Source organism: Diceros bicornis, chromosome 35, assembly GCF_020826845.1.
Source record: "Diceros bicornis minor isolate mBicDic1 chromosome 35, mDicBic1.mat.cur, whole genome shotgun sequence".
NCBI lineage: Eukaryota > Metazoa > Chordata > Mammalia > Perissodactyla > Rhinocerotidae > Diceros > Diceros bicornis.
This window is the reverse complement of record NC_080774.1, coordinates 24392354-24409750: the sequence shown is the minus strand read 5'-3', so window position 1 is coordinate 24409750 and position 17397 is coordinate 24392354. Positions and strand designations below refer to the sequence as shown.

Genomic DNA, 17397 nt, shown 5'->3' with positions numbered 1-17397 from the left:
GAGAGCCGCGTGACCCAACTTGGGTGTGGGAGGAGGATCAGGGGGTCCGCATGTCGGGTCCCAGCGGCCCCATTGCATATGGCCAGACCAGGGGCCAGCTGGGGACGGCGGCCTCGGAGGCCTCACATCGTAGGGCAAGCGAAAGGCCTTGGGGCTCTTATGGCCTGCCCGCACCCCAAGCAGCAAAGTGGGGAAATTTTTTTTTTTTGCTTGGCAGCTGCGTATTAATAGAGTGCAGTTAAAAGCTTTTTCCCCAGTTGTTTTCCAACATTTTTTTGGTCACTACAGAAAATTTTTTGTGTAGGTGATTTTGTGGTCTGGTGCTTTTATGTCTGCAAGATAGCGGACCTGGAAAGGAAGCTGCATGATTTACGTTTTAAAATAGCCGTGTTCAAGGGCCAGCCGGGGGCGCAAGCGGTTAAGTGCGCACGCTCTGCTGGGGCAGCCCGGGTTCGTCCAACGAACCGCTTGTCAAGCGATGCTGTGGCCTAGTCCCATACAAAGTGGAGGAAGATGGGCACGGATATTAGCCCAGGGCCAGTCTTCCTTAGCAAAAAAAGAGGATTGGCAGATGTTAGCATAGGTCTGATCTTCCTCACAAAAAATAAAAGAGCCCTGTCCACGTCATTTTCCTTTAAGGTTCAGCTGCTTGCCAGCCTGTCGGCCTCTCTTGGCTTCTGAGGCCGAGAACCTGAGGCCGCTTGGGTTTCACAGCCTTGGCCCATGTTCTTCCGGTTTGTCCTTGGCTTGGTTTTTGGTGTCTCTTGAAAAGTAAACATTTTTAGGTTTTGGAGTTTCCTGTCATGCTTAGGAAAATCTTTCCCCTTCTCCGCCCCTCTCCCCCCATTTTCTTAAATTTTGTTAAAATGTTTTTAAATTTTTTGTGTCAACCTTCACTCCCTGTGGAATATATTTTAGTATAAGCGTCAAGGCAGGTGTCAAGCTTTGGGTTTTTTTCCAGATGGAAATTGCCTTATGCCAGCCCCATTTAATAAATGAACCATCCGTCATTTATATTCCAGTCTATTTGGTTTTGGACCTGCTGAGTTTGAGCTGCCCCTTAGACACGTCCACGGAGACATCCTGGTATCAGTTGGGCAGGCGATTCCTATGTGAGAGGTGAGGTCCCAGCTGAAACTAGAATTCTGGATGTCATTTGCATCTAGATATATCAGTCTCCCTGTTTTTCTTTTTTAAATACTTTTTCAGGCTATTCTTAGAATTTATTCTCTCACATGAAATTTAAAATCAATTTGAAATCACGTTATCCAGTTCTCTCCCATCCCTGCCAAAAAACACTTCCATTCAGATCTAAATTATCATTGCATTAAATTTAGATGTACGTTATGGGAGGGTTGATATTTTTATGATCTTAAATCGCCGCAGACGATACGAAATGGTTTTCCTTTTGCTTGACTTTAGATCCTCTGTTAAGATTTTATATCTTCATACGGGTTCTATAACTTTCTCGTTTATTCCTAATCGTTTTATGGTTTTTGTCACTATTGCGAATGGGGTTTTTTTCCATCTCTATTCCTGATTATTAATATAGAGAAAAGCAAATTGTTTAATAAAATTTATTTTCTATCTATGAATTTTGGTAGTTTTAAAAATAAACCTGTTTTTTATAGATACAATGTGCAAATTTGCCAGTATGCCAATTTAATTTAACTGGCATTTTGCTTTCGCTAGAACCTCTGAAACAATGTTGAATAATTATTCGGGTCTTGTTTCTGATGTGGAAGGAAATCCACACGTTAGGGTGGAGCAGGATATTAACTGTTGGTTTTGGTAAATGGCCTTTAAAGTGTGAGAAGAGTTTCTTCTGTTTCTTTTTTAAACTTCAAGCTCCTCAGATGGAGCTGTGGCTGCCCGTCTTGTCTGAGTCGAGCGCCAGGAGGCGCCAGTTACACAGAATGAAATGTGGGTTGTGCGCCCCCACTCCCACTGTCAAATGCCTTTTCAGCATCTATTGATAAAATGATGTGGGGGTTTTCTCCTGCTGTTTAACAATTATTTTTGTTAGACATTGAGTAGCTACAAAAGAATACTATATTTATAAAATATTTATAAGGTAAGAAGAATATGCAATGTATGTCTATCACCTGGTTTAAGAAAAAGCATTATTATTATTTCATAAATCCCTGTGTGCCCCTCCTGGGTCCTCTCCCCTTGCCTCCTTGCTCGGTAGTAACACAGAGGAATTCTGTGTGCCTCTTTTCTTTGTTCTTTTTATACTTTTACCACCTTGTTTTGTATTCCTAAATAATTGTTTTGTTTTGCCTGTTTTTGAACTTAAATGGACAGAACATTTTATTTAATGTTAATTAAATTAATTATTTAATGTTTAATTGATTTAATGTCTGAAATTTGCTTTTTCTTTCCAATATAATGTTCTAGAAATTTATCCGTGTTGTTGGATGTAGCTGTAATTTATCCATCTTCACTACTGTATAGTATTCTATCACTGCTGAATACTATACAGTAATGAAAACAAATGAATTACACCTACAGTAGAACATATCACAATTTTATATCCATGTCTCTGGGACTGGCATTTGGGTTGTTTCTAGTTTTTTTGCTACTACAGTACATCTGTGGACATTCTGGTTTATGTCTCCTGTTGCATGCATAATCCTTGGAGTAGACTTGCTGAGTCATAGGTCATGCATATTTCAACTTCACTAGGTAATGCCAAATTGTTTTCAGAAGCACTTGTATCAATTTACATGCCCATTGGCACTAAGTGCTTCATTTTCTACTTCCTCGCCTACACTTGATATTGCTAGACTTGAAATTTTTTGCCAGTCTGATAGGTGTGTAGTAGTATCTCATTGTGGTTTAATTTGCATTTCCCTTATTTCTAATGTGGTTGAGCACCATTTCATGTCTGTTGACCATTTGGATTTCTTCTTTGATAAAGTATTTGCTCAAGACTTTTGCCTATTTTTCTATTCTTTTTTCTTCTTGTTATTGATTTATATTTTTGTATATTCTAGATGCAAATTCCTTGTAAGTTATCTGTGTTGCAAATTTCTTGCATTTTTTTTTTACTTTTTATAGAGTCTTTTGATGAGTAGAAGTTCTTAATTTTAATGTAGATTAATTTATCAATCTTTTCTCTTTTATTGTTTGCATTTCTTGTAATTTGTTTAAGAAATCCTTTCCTACCCTGATGTCATGAAGATATTTTATATTATCTTCTAACGCCTTTATAGTTTCGTCTTTCACATGTAGATCTTTTAATCCGCCTGGAATTGACTTTTGTGTATGGTGTGAGGTAGACCTTCCTTCCTCCTGATTGTCCCCATACCTCTTACTGAAAAGTCTTACCTTTTCCCATTAATCTACAGTGCTACCTCTCTCATATATCATATGTTCATATATGTATGAATCTGTTTCTGGATTTCTATTCAGTTACATTTGTCTGTTGTCTCTTTCCTTGTGCCAATACCACACTGATTTAATTATTACAGTTTTACTTATTGTTTTGATATCTTGTAGAGCCAGTCCTCACACTTTTTCTGCTTCAAGAGTGTCTTGACTATTCTTGGTCCTTTGCATGTCCATATAAATTTTAGAATCATTTTATCAAGCTCCATAAGAAAACTTATAGGGGTTTCATTGGAATTGATCGTATGTCATCAGTTTGAAAAAACTGATATCTTTATAAGTCTTCCAAACCATGAAGATGGTATAACTCTCCATTAATTTAGATCTTTCTTTAGTATCTCTCAGAAAAGTATTATAATTTTCCCTTTAGAGGTCTTGTATGTCCTTTGTTAGATGTATCCTAGGTACCTGATAATTTTTGATGCTATTGTAAATGATATTTTTAAAACTTAATTTTCTGACAGTGTGTTGCTAGTATATAAAAATGTAGTTGATTTTTATATATTGATTATTATTCTAATTTATCTTTAGAATCTTTTGGATTTTTATATGTCATCTGTGAGCAATGATAATTTTGCCAATTCTCATACCTCAAATATTTTTCTTGCCTTATTGCACTGGGTGGGACTGCCAGTACAATGTTGAATGTAAAGAGTGAAAGCAGGTATCTTTTTTCGTTCCCTATCTCACAGAGAAAGCTTTTTTTTTTTTTTTTTTGGAGCTATCATTAATCAGATTAAGGAAATTCCTTCTATTCCTGTTTATAAGCTTTTTTTTCCCTTTAAATATCAGGGATGCATGTTGAATTTTATCTTAAGCGTTTTCTGCATCCATTGAGATGACCATGTAGTATTCTCCTTTAATTTGTTAATGTGGTGAATTACATTGGTTAGTTGTCTTTGGAGTAAACTAACCTTGAATTTCTGGAATGATTATAATTTTTCTATATTGCTAGATTTGTTAATATTTTCTTTTGAATTGTACCATCATGTGAGTGACACTAGTTTGCAAATTTCCTCTCTCATACTGTCCTTCTTTGATTTTGGTGACCAGGTTACACAAACCTCAAGAAAAGAGTTTGGGAGTATTTCCTCTACTCTTGGGATAGTTTCCCTAGGGTTGGTTATTCCTTGGTCAGCTGTGTCTGGAATTTTGTGTGTATTTGTGTGAGGGGAGATTTTTAACTGATTTAATTTTTTTAAAAATGTTTATTCTACTATTCAGGTTTTTGTAATTTTTTTTGTGTGTGTGTGAGGAAGATTAGCCCTGAGCTAACATCCATGCCAATCCTCCTCTTTTTACTGAGGAAGACTGGCCCTGAGCTAACATCTATGCCCATCTTCCTTTACTTTATATGGGACACCGGCACAGCATGGCTTGACAAGCGGTGCATCAGTGTGCGCCCGGGATCTGAACCTGCGAACCCTGGGCCACTGACGTGGAGCATGTGCACTTAACTGCTATGCCACCAGCTCGGCCCCAGGTTTTTCTAATTTTTGAGTCAGTTTTAAGTTATATTTTTCTAGAATTTTATCTTAGTTTTCAGTTATTGTCACAAAGTTGTTCATGATATCCTTATTTTAAAATATCTGTAGCATCTGTATTTCTGTCCTCTTTTCATCCCAAATATTTTTTTTAGATTCATCTGTTTCTTCCCTCCTTCCTTCCCTCTCATTCCCTGTCTTCCTTACCAGTAAAGTTTGTCAATTTTAGTTTTTCTAAGAATCAATCTTGGCTTTCTTGGTCCTCTCTATTACGTTTTCTCTTTCATTAGTTTCTGATCTTTATTTCCTCTCTTGTCCTTTCTTTGAGTTTATCTGGATATTTATTTTCTTACTCAAACTGGATGTTTAGCTCATTATTTGAGGTTTTAATGCTATAAATTTCCCTCTAAGTACTGGTTTACCTGTATCCTATAAGTTTTGATATATAGTATTTTAATTAACTATATTTTCTGATTTCTGTTGTTTTCTTCTTTGAACCATCAGTTATTTAAACATATATTTCTTCATGTTCCAACATGTTTTTTTTCTGATTATCTTTCTATTATTGATTTTGAACTGTCTTCATTGTGGTCTGAGAATGTGGTCTGTATACCAGTCCTTTGGAATTTGCTGAGGCTTTATGACTGGCCCAAATATATGGTTAGCATTCACAGATGTCCCATGTGCATTTAGAAAATATGTATTCTGCAGTTATGTGTAATGCCCTGTATGTCCCCATTACACCAAGTTTGTTAATCTGTTGTTTAAAACCTTGAGATTTTTTTTGTCTGAGCTCTCATTACTGGGAGAGATATGTTAAAATTTTCCATTATGATTGTAGATTTATCTATTTCTCTTTGTGAGTGTGTCTGTTTTACTTTATTTTGATATGTTAGTAGGTGCATAAGAGTTTTAGAACTTTATGAATTTTACCTTTTATCATTATAAAGTCACTTTTTGAATTTTTAGGAGTTGACATCTAGTAATATTTTTTGCCTTAAAGTTTACTTTGTCTGTATATTTATGTTTTAGGTGTATTCTTATAAATAGCATATAGCTGGATTTTGTTTTTATTCCAGATATTTTTTATTCTTACCTGAAGCATTTAACTTACTTAAATTTTGCATAATTATTGATGCATTGATTATTTCTATCCTATTTTGTAATTTTTATTCCACCTTATCTGAATTTCTTTTTCCTCTTCTTTCCTGACTTCTTTTAGATCGATGGAAATTTTTTCCCCCACATACAATGTCTTTCCTGTTTTGGAAATTTAGTATTCCTATCCCTTTAGTGATTACTCCCTACATTTTACATGATACTTAACTCATCAAAGTCTAACTCTACAAGACACTTAATATTGTTTTAATAAGTTTTTGTTAATATCTTTATTTTCCTTTGGTTCCTGAAAGATATTTTTACTGGGAATACTAACATTTTTTTCCTCTACTTTGGAGATATCACTCTCAGTCTAATCAATGCACTTTGAAGGTAATCTCCCCCACCCACCCAATCTGGCTGCTTTTAAGATTTTGTTGTTTTAAGGGTCACGCAATTTCACTATATTGTTTTCAGCTGTGGCTGTCTTGTTATTTATCCTGATTAGGATTTGTTGGCATTGACTGTGTATTGGTGTTTCTTATGAATTCTCAGAAATTTTTTAGCCATTAACTCTTCAAAGATTGCTTCTGCTCCATTTTAATTAGACACATGTGGGAACTTATCACTTTATCCTCCATGTCTCTTAACTTCTCTTTTATATTTTCCACCTATTTGTGTTCCTATATTGCATTCTGGATACTTTCTTCAGATTTCACTTCCTTGTCACTAATACTCTCTTCAGTTGTATATTCTGTTATAAAATTATTCATTCTTTTTAGTGATTTTTTTTTCAATTTCTGGAAGTTCTTTAGTCTTTTTTTTGATTTTAAGCCACCCTTCTGTTTCTAGAAATATATTAAAATGCTTATTTTATATTCTGTGTCTGATAATTTCACTATATGGGTGAGTTTTATGTCTGGTTCTGTTGTTACTTCTATTGGCCCCTGCTCATGGGTCATCGTGTGTGTTGTGTTTCCTTGTGCGTTTAGAGAGATTATACTGTGAACTGCTCATTTTCTTTGCAGATTCACATCTGGGGTTCCATACAGCCTGGAATGAAGCGGAGAACCTCCAGAGGGGATTTGTTTGCTTCTCTCATGTGACTGGGGACATTGCCAATTTGGGACCATGCTATAGTCTCTGCTAGAGGTTTTATTGGACTGTCCAGGTAGTATGTATTTAAGCTGCAATACCAAACCAAGTGAGGGTCTGCTCCTGATTACAAATTCTTAGGGGATTTTTTGTGCTCTGCTTATGACCAACCTTTAAGACAAGCAGTTTTCCTTGTATTTTATTTTGGATTTACCATTATATTGAAGATATAGCCCTTTGGGGACCCAGGCTTATGGGGGGTATCTCCTATTAGATACTCTACCTTGGAAGGGTCATTTGAGGCAGGGAAAACTTCCAGTTACATCACTGGGCACAGTAAATGGCTGTGAGGGAAAAGCAGACTTCAGAGCTCTTCCTACCTCTCCAGGCTTCCACACCCACTGAATATTTCGCCTGAGTATTCCTTATGGTCTTTCCAGCTCATGGATGCATTTAAGATGTTTTAAAATTGTATTCAGCATGTCTGGTTTTCCACAGAGGAGGATGATCCAGGCACCTGGTCTGCCATATTGCCAGGAAGACAAGCCCTCCTTGAACTGGTTGATACAATGAATGGTTTACAATGAAAAGCTTCCTGACATTGACCCCTTCTTGCCTTTCTGTGGTAACCCCAACTCAGGCATGGGTTTACCAACTCGGGGTATCAGTCTTTTGTATGTGGCTGTATTCTATTTGCTGTTGTCATATTTGGATTTATGAAAATTCTATTCTTAAGTGAGATTGAACTATATATTTCTTATATTTTAGTGCTGTCTTTGTCAGATTTTGTGTTGAAGTTATGCTGGCTAGCTTCAGAAGAAGAATAAGTTAAAGAGTATTGGGATCCTCTCTGGTCCTGTTGTTTGCTGTGTCACACTTTGAAATTTTTCTCTCTGGTAGCCTCTCCTCTCCATGCTGAGGCCCAGCCCTGGAGAGGAGGGAACCTCAGGCCTCCTTCCCTACAGTCTTTTAGGAGCAATGACTTGGACTGTAGTGTTTGGGGGAAGCAGGAGTTTCCTGGGTCCCTAGGTGTAGCTCTTCCCCTTTCCATCTCTTAGGCCCCCCTCACAACTTGATGCTGCAGCCACACTCTCAGGTGCCCTGGGGGTGTACCCCTGAGCCTTTGCTCTTGCTGGGCTTCCTGGCCTGGAATTCATTCCCTGAGCACCTACTGTGTGCAGGCATAGGGGATGCTACAGTGTATCAGACAGACAATGTTCCTACTCTCATGAAGCTCATAGTCCACTGGAGGTGGGGAAGACAGAGAGTCAAGAAATGGTTAAAATACATGGCACGACAGATGGTGCCTGAGTGCAGTGGAGAAAAAGGAAGCCGTTTGGTGGTAGCTTTGTAGTGTGTTTGGGTATCTGCAGGTCAAGTCCACATTGTTTCCTGCCCCCTGCCCCATTCTTCTTTTTACGAATTGCCTTAGCTATTTTTTGTGTAATTACTCTCCCATTGAATTTCACAATCAGCTCAAGTTTTTGAAAAACATTGGTAGGATTTTGATTTGGATCATGTTGAATTGTAGATTTGGGACGAACCCACATAACAGAGTTTGCCCATGTGTGAAGATGGTGTTTTTCCTTTTAACTCAGGTCTTCTCTCTCATTCACTGAAGTTTTACAGTTTTATCGATAAAGGTCCTTTGCATCTTTTTGTCAGACGTATTCTGAGGCGCCTTCTAGCCTGTCTCAGAATCTTTTTTTCTTTTACATTTTCTATTCAGTGATGGCTGGTGGATAGACCACCAAGTGTAGGCTTATCTTGTGTCATGCTGGTCAGAGCAGTCTTTCTGAAGTGTCCATCTCATGTCACACTCCCTGTTCAGAGCTCTGCCTGGCTCCACTCCAGGCTCTTCCATCCCTCACTCTGCCTCAGTGTACTGGCCTTGTAACCACTGGGCTTTGCCCACACAGTCCATCCTCTCCCCCGGCAGAACCCCTCCTCAGTTGCCCCCCTGGGTCAGGTCCGCCTGGGGTTGCCTCACCCCCCGCTTTCTATCTAGTCAGAGGTGCCCCTCCAGCTCTTCTGTGGGGACTCACCAGTGCCTGCCTCCCCACAGATGGGAAAGCAAGGCACTGAGAAGGAAGGAGTTGTACGGGGCCAGCCTTGGATCCCATGTTGCTGGGATGTCAGGGTGGATGGTCAGAGCCCGGCTTCGATGCCCCTGTGGTACCCTGCCCCAACCATCCTCTCACCTGGAAGTGCTGGCAGTGGGAGGAGGACCCAGTAGGCCAGACCAGCTGTTCTTGGCCAGGTCCTGGGAGCTGGTGATCCTAGCTGCTTGGCACCCTGGGGCAACACAAGCAGCCCAGGTCACCATTGTCAAGCAACCTTGGAACTCACCAGGGTGGGTGTTCCCTCGTGGAGGGTGGTGGGTGCCTTGGCTTGGCCCCAGACACACCCAGGCAAAGCTGTGACCCCCTCCCCTAGGTGCTATCTCAGCCGTCTGCAGCCTTCCTGGCCCAGACCCTGTCTCACCAGGCCTTCCAGCCCCACCCCCTTCCAGACTAACCTCCCAATGCCTGCCTGGTGCTGAGCAGAATAAAGCCTCAGGCTCCTCCCCCATGCCACCTTGTGGGCTGTCACCTGTCCTCCTGCGTCAGCCCTGCTCCACCCAGTCACAGACACACTCCGGGACAGGGCCATGGAAAACTCCAAACCTAAGGTTTTTTATTACCCGTCAGAGGTGCTCGCTCACAAACAGTGTTGAGAAGAGGTACATTCCGCAGCTCTGCCACAGGCCTGGGGGGGCCACCTTGCCCACCCTGACTCTTGAGTGGGCACCCTAAGGCATTTCACACATTGATGTTTTCACTTTTGTTTTTTTATAAAAACAAAACCAGTCCTGTGTAGAAAGAAAAACCCTGTGATGAATTTTCAGGACCAAACTGAAGTGCAGTGGGTTGGAGTGGGGGTTCTGAGAGGCTGGGACAGTGGTCACAATGGCCCAGTCCCCCCACCATTGGCAGAAGCCATTGGAAGGTGGTCCGAGGAGAGGGCAGGACGCAGCTGACAGGAGGGCCAAACTCAGACAGGAGTGGCCTGTCTTCATCATTTTTTCACTTCCACATACCATAGAAATTTAAGCAAAATAGCTATTTTATATATATTTATATATCATATATATAAATCAGGCAAGTAAAGAGTTCAGGGGGCGCTGAGACAGGGCACCCCAGTGGTGCCTGAGGGGGAGGTGGGACGCTGGGTGTCTAGTGCCCGGGCACCAGCCCAGGCTGAGCTGAGGGTTTGTTCGTATTGCTGATTAGGGGCCTGGTTCTGGGGTGGGGAGCACCTGCAGGCCCTGCCCCCCAGCCCTTCCTGGCCTCTTTCTGCACGGCCAAGACTAGAAAAGGGGCTGTTGCCCTCCAATCCACCGGCCCGGTGGGAGGGGCTGCAGCCCCAGAGCTGACTTGTGCTCTCCTGGGCCGGGAAGCCCCTCCAGTTCCCTTCTCTATGGGCTCCTGGGGTCAGCCCTGCTCTGTTGAGCTACAAAATGCTCCCGACTCAAAGGGGTCTTCCTGATGTCTTAAAAAGGGGCTCTTGCCAGGACACTTTGTGGCAAGAAAGCACACTTAGAAAGTTGTCTGCTAAGTGCCGTACTAAAAATATTTACTAAACGTCTTGGCTGGAAAGAAATGGAGATCGTTTTTCTAAAAAAGTCAAAATCGGCTCCCTAGGAGGGGCCAATTCCTCCCTCGGGGCTGGTGACTGGGGCGGCCCAGGGTCGGGCCAGCCTGCCTGAGTTGTGGTGACTGGGAGCTGGGGTCCCATTAGGGCCCAAGTGCACAAAGAAGGGGTGCGGGGGACCCAGGGCACCTGGGGCTGGAGAGAACCCGGTCAGCAGGTCCTCCTTCCACGGTGGGAGCCCCAAAAAAGTGATAGAAAAATAAAAGAGGCGTTAAGGGAGTTAAGGGAAAGGGCGGGGGGGGGGGGGGCGGTGAGCACTAAATGGAGCGCATTAAAGAACAGGTGGCCCGGGCCTTGCGGGCGCCTGTATTTGCGGGGGTGGCGCTCAGAAGATGTTGGGACACACGTGCCAGTCCTGCCGCTCCTTGGCCTCCCAGTAGCCGCCCTTGTACACGCAGGCCGTCTCCCCGGTCAGCGGGTCCAGCCTCTTCTCGAACCACAGCGGCATGTACACGTCGGCCTCCTTCTCTGCTGGGCGAGCACGGCGGGCGGGTGGGCGGGCAGCCTCCCCCCACGGCCCCCAGACCCCACTCCCCGTCCCCGGGAGACCCCCGCCCCAGCACCTACCTCCCCGCCCCCTGGGCCCCCTCCCCGCCCGGCCTCACCGTCCTCGGAGCCGCAGCGCCGCGAGCAGGCCTCCAGCCGCCGGCGCCGCGACACGCGCTGCTTCTCCTCCAGCCGCTGCTTCTCCGTGTTGGCCTCGTCCCAGTGCCCCTTCTCCATCAGCCGCTGGTCGGGCCGCAGGCGGCTGTCGGTGGGCGCCACGCCCTCCTCGTGCTCGTTGAGGGTCAGGGCCAGCTCCGAGAAGTAGTACATGTTCTCGGCGTTCTCCCTGCGGCGGGCCCGCGGCGTGAGCCGTCCCCGCCGGTCCCCGGCCCGCCCCTCTCCACCCGCCCGGCCCTCGCCCGGCCCGCCCCTCTCCACCCGCCCGGCCCGGCCCTCGCCCGGCCCGCCCCTCTCCACCCGCCCGCGAACCCAGCTGGCTGCGTCCGACTCCCTCTCTCCTCCCCGCACCTCGCACACTCGCCCCACCGACCTGCGTCCGTCTTGCTGCGTTATACTTTCCTGGGAATTTGCCCATTTCGTCCAATTTCTCAGCGTAAAGTTGTTTCATAATATCCTCATTATTACTGCTTTAATGTCTGTAACATAGCAACGTGCCTTTTTGCATCTGTGATATTGGTTCTGTGGCTTCTCTCCATTCTGACAGTCATGTCCGGGGCTGGTCAGTTTTCTTCGTTGGTTGAGGCTGAAACTTTGTTGATCTTATTTTAGGGTTTTCTGCTTTATTGATTTTGCTTTTATACCCTTCCTTCTACTTGATTGGAGTTTATTTTGCTGTTCTTTTCCTAACTTCTTGAGATGGATGCTTGGCTCATGATTTTTCAGTGTGTCTTCTTCTCTAACGTGTGCATTGTAAGGTTGACATTTCCCTCCAAGGACTGCCTTAGCCGAATCCCACCGTTTCTGGCATGTGTTACTCTCGTTATCACGCAGTTATATTTCCTAATTTCCATTACATCTTCTTTGATCTATGAATTCGTTGGAAGAATATTTCTTGTTTATAAACACAGGGGAGTTTTCTAGTCATCTTTATTTCTAGCATAATTGCCTTGGCATCAGACAGTATACTTGGTATCATTTTAGTTCTTTGAAATTTGCTTTCTGCCCAGCATGTGGTCAGCTCTTGCAAATGTCCCATGTGTAACTGAAGAGAACATTTCCTACAGTTGTTCAGTGCGGTGTTCTACAAATGTCCAGTAGGTTCTATTGTTCAAACTTATTCTCTTGACTTTTTTGCTTCTGCTATCCATTACTAAGAGAGGTATGTTAAAATTTCCCACTTTGGTTGTAAATGAATCCATTTCTTCTTATATTTCTACCAGCCTTTACTGTATATATTTGGGGCTATGTTATTAGGTTGCAGGGAGCATTCAGATGTAAACTCATCTCCTGGTGGACTGAACCTTTATCATTACGTCCCTCTAACCTGCAGTCTTACTTTTTGTTTTAAAGTCTTTTTTGCAATATTAATCTTGCTACAGCAGCTTTTGTTTAGTATTTCTGTGGGCATATCTTTTTCCATCCTTTTACTCCAGTCTGTCTTTATTTTCTTATTTAGATGTAGCTCTTGTAAACCACATATAGTTAGATTTCTAAAACTTGTCTGCAATCTTACACCTCTAATGGGAGCTCTCAATGTAATGACTGATGTGTTGGATTTAAATCTACTATCTTGTTTGTTTTTTCTTTTTGTTCTGCTCCTTTTTTGGACCTCAGGTGCACGGTTTTGGATTCATCATAATCCTTGGTACATGACAGCCTCTCTGGATTGGTCCTTGCATGGCCTGCTTTTATTAATGCATCCTTGCCTCCCTAAACAGAAGGTAGAATCCTGACAACCCCACATCCAACCGTATGGAAAACTCACCAATCCGTCCCCTTCTCAAGTAGCCATCAGCAAGACTCTGGGTTCATCAGTCCCCTGCTTTCCTTTTAATATAATTTTATTGCATCTTTAAGTAGTCTTCAGTGTGCATGTGTATTCATATAGATATATTTTGCATAGCTGTTTTTAACTGTATACAAAGAATATTATGAACCAGCCCTGATGGCCTAGTCAAGTTCAGTGCTCTCATCGCTTCGGTGGCCTGGGTTTGCTTCCTGGGCACGAAACCATACCACTTGTCTATCAGTAGCCATGCTGTGGCGGCAGCTCACATAGAAGAACTAGAAGGACTTACAACCAGAATATACTCCTATGTACTGGGGCTTCAGGGAGGAAAAAAAAGAGGAAGATTGGCAACAGATGTTAGCTCAGAGAGAATCTTTCCCAGCAAAAAACAAAAACATCCCTTCTTTAAAAAAAAAAAAAAAGAATATCATGATGTATGTAACCTTCTGGGACTCACTTTTGTAAACTTAATATTATATTGCTAAGATTTATTGCTGCATGTTGCTGTGGTTCATTTGTTCCAACTACTATATAACATTGCCTCCTGTCAATATACCACAGTTATTCATCCAATAAATTTAGGTTGTTTCCAAGTTTTTGTTTTGGAGTAATCTTATGCGTGTTTCCTGTTGCATGTTTGCAGGAATTTCTCTTGAGTATAGACCTAGAAGTGGAACTGCTGGGCCATAGAGCCTGTGATGTTCTTCTTTAGGAGGTAAGGCCAAACTGCTTTCCAGAGTGGTAGCACCAGTTCATACTCCCACCAGCGATGAGTAAGACAGTGTGTATCCACATCTTCTTCAACACTTGGTATCATCAGACTTTTTCATTTTTTTCAAATCGAATGAAGGTAAAATGGTATCTCATTGTAGTTTTGATTTGCATTTCCCTGATTATCAGTGTTGGTCATTTTCATATGATAACTGGCCATATATGTTTCTTCTTCTGTGAAATTCTTGTTCATGACTCTTGTACTTTTTCCATTGGGTGGTTTTATTTATTGATTAGAAGTTTTGTATGATTCTTTTTTTTTTTTTGTGAGGAAGATCAGCCCTGAGCTAACATCCGTGCTAATCCTCCTCTTTTTGCTGAGAAATACCGGCTCTGAGCTAACATCTTTTTTTTCCCCAAAGCCCCAGTAGATAGTTGTATGTCATAGTTGCACATCCTTCTAGTTGCTGTATGTGGGACGTGGCCTCAGCATGGCTGGAGAAGCATTGCCTCGATGCGCGCCCGGGATCCAAACCTGGGCCATCAGCAGCGAAGCGCGCGCACTTAACCACTAAGCCACGGGGCCAGCCCTATGATTCTTTTTTAAATTGTGGTAAAATACTCTTTGTCTTCTTGATACTAAACCTTTGTCAGGTATAAGTATTGTGATTACCTTCTCCAAGTTTACATATTGTCTTTTCACTGTCTTTAAATTGTCTTTTAATGAGTAAAATTTCTTTTAATGAACAAAAGTATTTTAATATAGTTGAATGCATCAATGCTTTTTTGTGTCTTATTTAAGATATAGTTCCTTAAGGTCTAAAAGATATTCATCTGTATTTTCTACTTAGAGTTTATCTTATTGTTTAACAGCAAGTCAAACTTAATACTTATTATAAGACCTTTATCTGGAGTCAGTCTTTTCCCACATGGATAACCATTTTCCCCAGATCCTTTTAGTGAACAGCCCCATCTTTCCACATGATCTGATATGCCACCTTTGTCATATACAGAAGATACATACATTGAAGGGCCCATTTTGGGTTTACTATTCTATTCCACGATAGCTTCAAAATAAGTCCTGACATCTAGTAGGGCAAGTCCTCTTTTCTCTGTTCTTCTTCTTCAGAAATGTCTTGGCCCTGTATTCTCTAATATAAATTGAACAATCATATCAAGTTCCATGAAAATCACTATTGGATTTTGTTTGATCTACTGACTCTTTAGATCATGACATCTTTATAATACTAAGTCTCTCTATCCAGGAACATTTTATCTTTCTCAATTTATTTAGCTCTTCTTTGGTATCTCAGTAAAGTTTTATAATTTTCTCTATAAAGGTCTTGAATATAAGATTTGTTACAAGGTCCTTGATGTTCTCTGACACAATAATTGGTATCTTCTCTTAAATTGTATTTTCTAGCTGTTTCCTTTTAGTGTGTAGAAATGCAACTGACTTTTTGCATATTAATCTTATATTGAGGCACCTAAAATGCTCTTTCTGAATCTATTGAGATCTATTAATGTGATCAATTAATTTATGGATTTTTCTAATACAAAACCATCCTTGCACACCCAGGATAAAGTCAACATGATTGAAGAATGTTACTTTTTTAGACACTGTTGGGTTGGATTTTGTGATATCTTGTTTTAGAATTTTGCTTCTGTATTCATGAGTGAAATAGGGGAGAACTTTTATCTTCCTACTGTTCTTTTAGCCTGGTTTGGTATCAGGGTTATCCTGGCCTCACAGTATTAAGACAGGAGAGTATTTCTTCTTTTTCTATGGTCTGGAAGATTTTATATAAAATTGAGATAATATATTTTTGAAAATTTGGATAATTCACTTGGGGAAATTTTTAAATTACTGCTTCAATTTCTTTAATTATTACAGGACTATTCATGCTTTTTATTTCTTCTAGACTCAGTTCTTATAAGTTACATTTTTCTAAGAATTTGTCCTTCCCATCTGAACAAATCAACTTCTAGCTTTTTAAACTTCTTTATTTTTTTCTATTTGTTAATCTCTGCTCTTATTTTTAAAGTATATTTTCTTCTTTCTTTGGGTTTATATGTTAAACTTTCTCTAATTTCTTAGAATGGAAACTCAGAAAAGAAAAAGCCTCAAAATTAATGAACTTATCTACCTATTTAAGGCAATATATTTCCTTTGAAGCACTGCCTTTGTTACATCCAGTCAGTTTTGGTATCTTTTCATTATCATTCAGTTCTAGGTATTTTTAAATTTCCATTCTAATTTATTATTTTACCCATGAGTTATTTAGCAACTTAAAATTTTTTCCAAATATGTGGGGACTTTTTGTCATCTTGTACATAACTTCTAACTTAATTGTCTTATCATAGACTGTGGTCTGTGTGCTACCCTCTGTAAATTTGTTGAGGCTTTCTTTGGGGTTTAGTACCTGGTTGATTTTTGCATGCATTCCATGTATCCTTTTTTTTTTTTTCAATTTTTTGTTTATTGCAGTAACATTGGTTTATAACATTGTACAAATTTCAGGTGTACATCATTGTACTTCTATTTCTGCATAGATTACATCATGTTCACCACCAAAATACTAATTACAACCCATCACCACACTCATGTACCGAATTATCCCTTTCACCCTCCTCCCTCCCCCCTTCCCCTCTGGTAACCACCAATCCAATCTCTGTCCCTATGTGTTTGTTTATTGTTGTTATTATCTACTACTTAATGAAGGAAATCATACGGTATTTGACCTTCTCCCTCTGACTTATTTCACTTTGCATTATACCCTCAATGTCCATCCATGTTGTCACAAATGGCTGGATTTCATAGTTTCTTATGGCTGAGTAGTATTCCATTGTGTATATATACCACATCTTCTTTATCCGTTCGTCCCTTGATGGGCACTTAGGTTGCTTCCAAGTCTTGGCTATTGTGAATAACGCTGCAATGAACACAGGGGTGCATGTACCTTTACAAATTGGTGTTTTCAAGTTCTTTGGATAAATACCCAACAGTGGAATAGCTGGATCATATGGTAGTTCTAGCCTTGATTTTTTGAGGAATCTCCATACTGTTTTCCATAGTGGCTGTACCAGTTTGCACTCCCACCAGCAGTGTATGAGACTTCCCTTCTCTCCACATTCTCTCCAACACATGTTGTTTCCTGTCTTGTTAATTATAGCCATTCTGACGGGCGTGAGCTGATATCTCGTTGTAGTTTTGATTTGCATTTCCCTGATAGTTAGTGATTTTGAACATCTTTTCATGTGTCTGTTGGCCATCTGTATATCTTCTTTGGAGAAATGTCTGTTCAGGTCTTTTGCCCATTTTTTAATTGAGTTGGTAGTTTTTTTGTTGTTGAGATGCATGAGTTCTTTATATATTTTGGAGATTAAGCCCTTATCAGAAGTATGGTTTGCAAATATCTTCTCCCAATTGTTAGGTTGTCTTTTCGTTTTGTTGATGGTTTCCTTTGC

At 41.0% G+C, this 17397-nt stretch overlaps 1 protein-coding gene across 1 annotated transcript in view; it reads right to left on the bottom strand.

Annotated features, from left to right (window-relative positions):
* Positions 1-10536: 10536 nt before the first annotated feature.
* OSBP2 (oxysterol binding protein 2) overlaps positions 10537-17397 on the bottom strand; it is a 196836-nt gene continuing 189975 nt past the window's right edge. Inside the window, exons 17-18 of the mRNA XM_058531789.1 lie at positions 11369-11595; positions 10537-11231 (exon numbers count right to left, since the gene is read on the bottom strand). Of these exons, the coding sequence (XP_058387772.1) occupies positions 11089-11231; positions 11369-11595 (370 nt within the window). The 3' untranslated portion in view covers positions 10537-11088. The remainder of the gene's footprint in view (positions 11232-11368; positions 11596-17397) is intronic.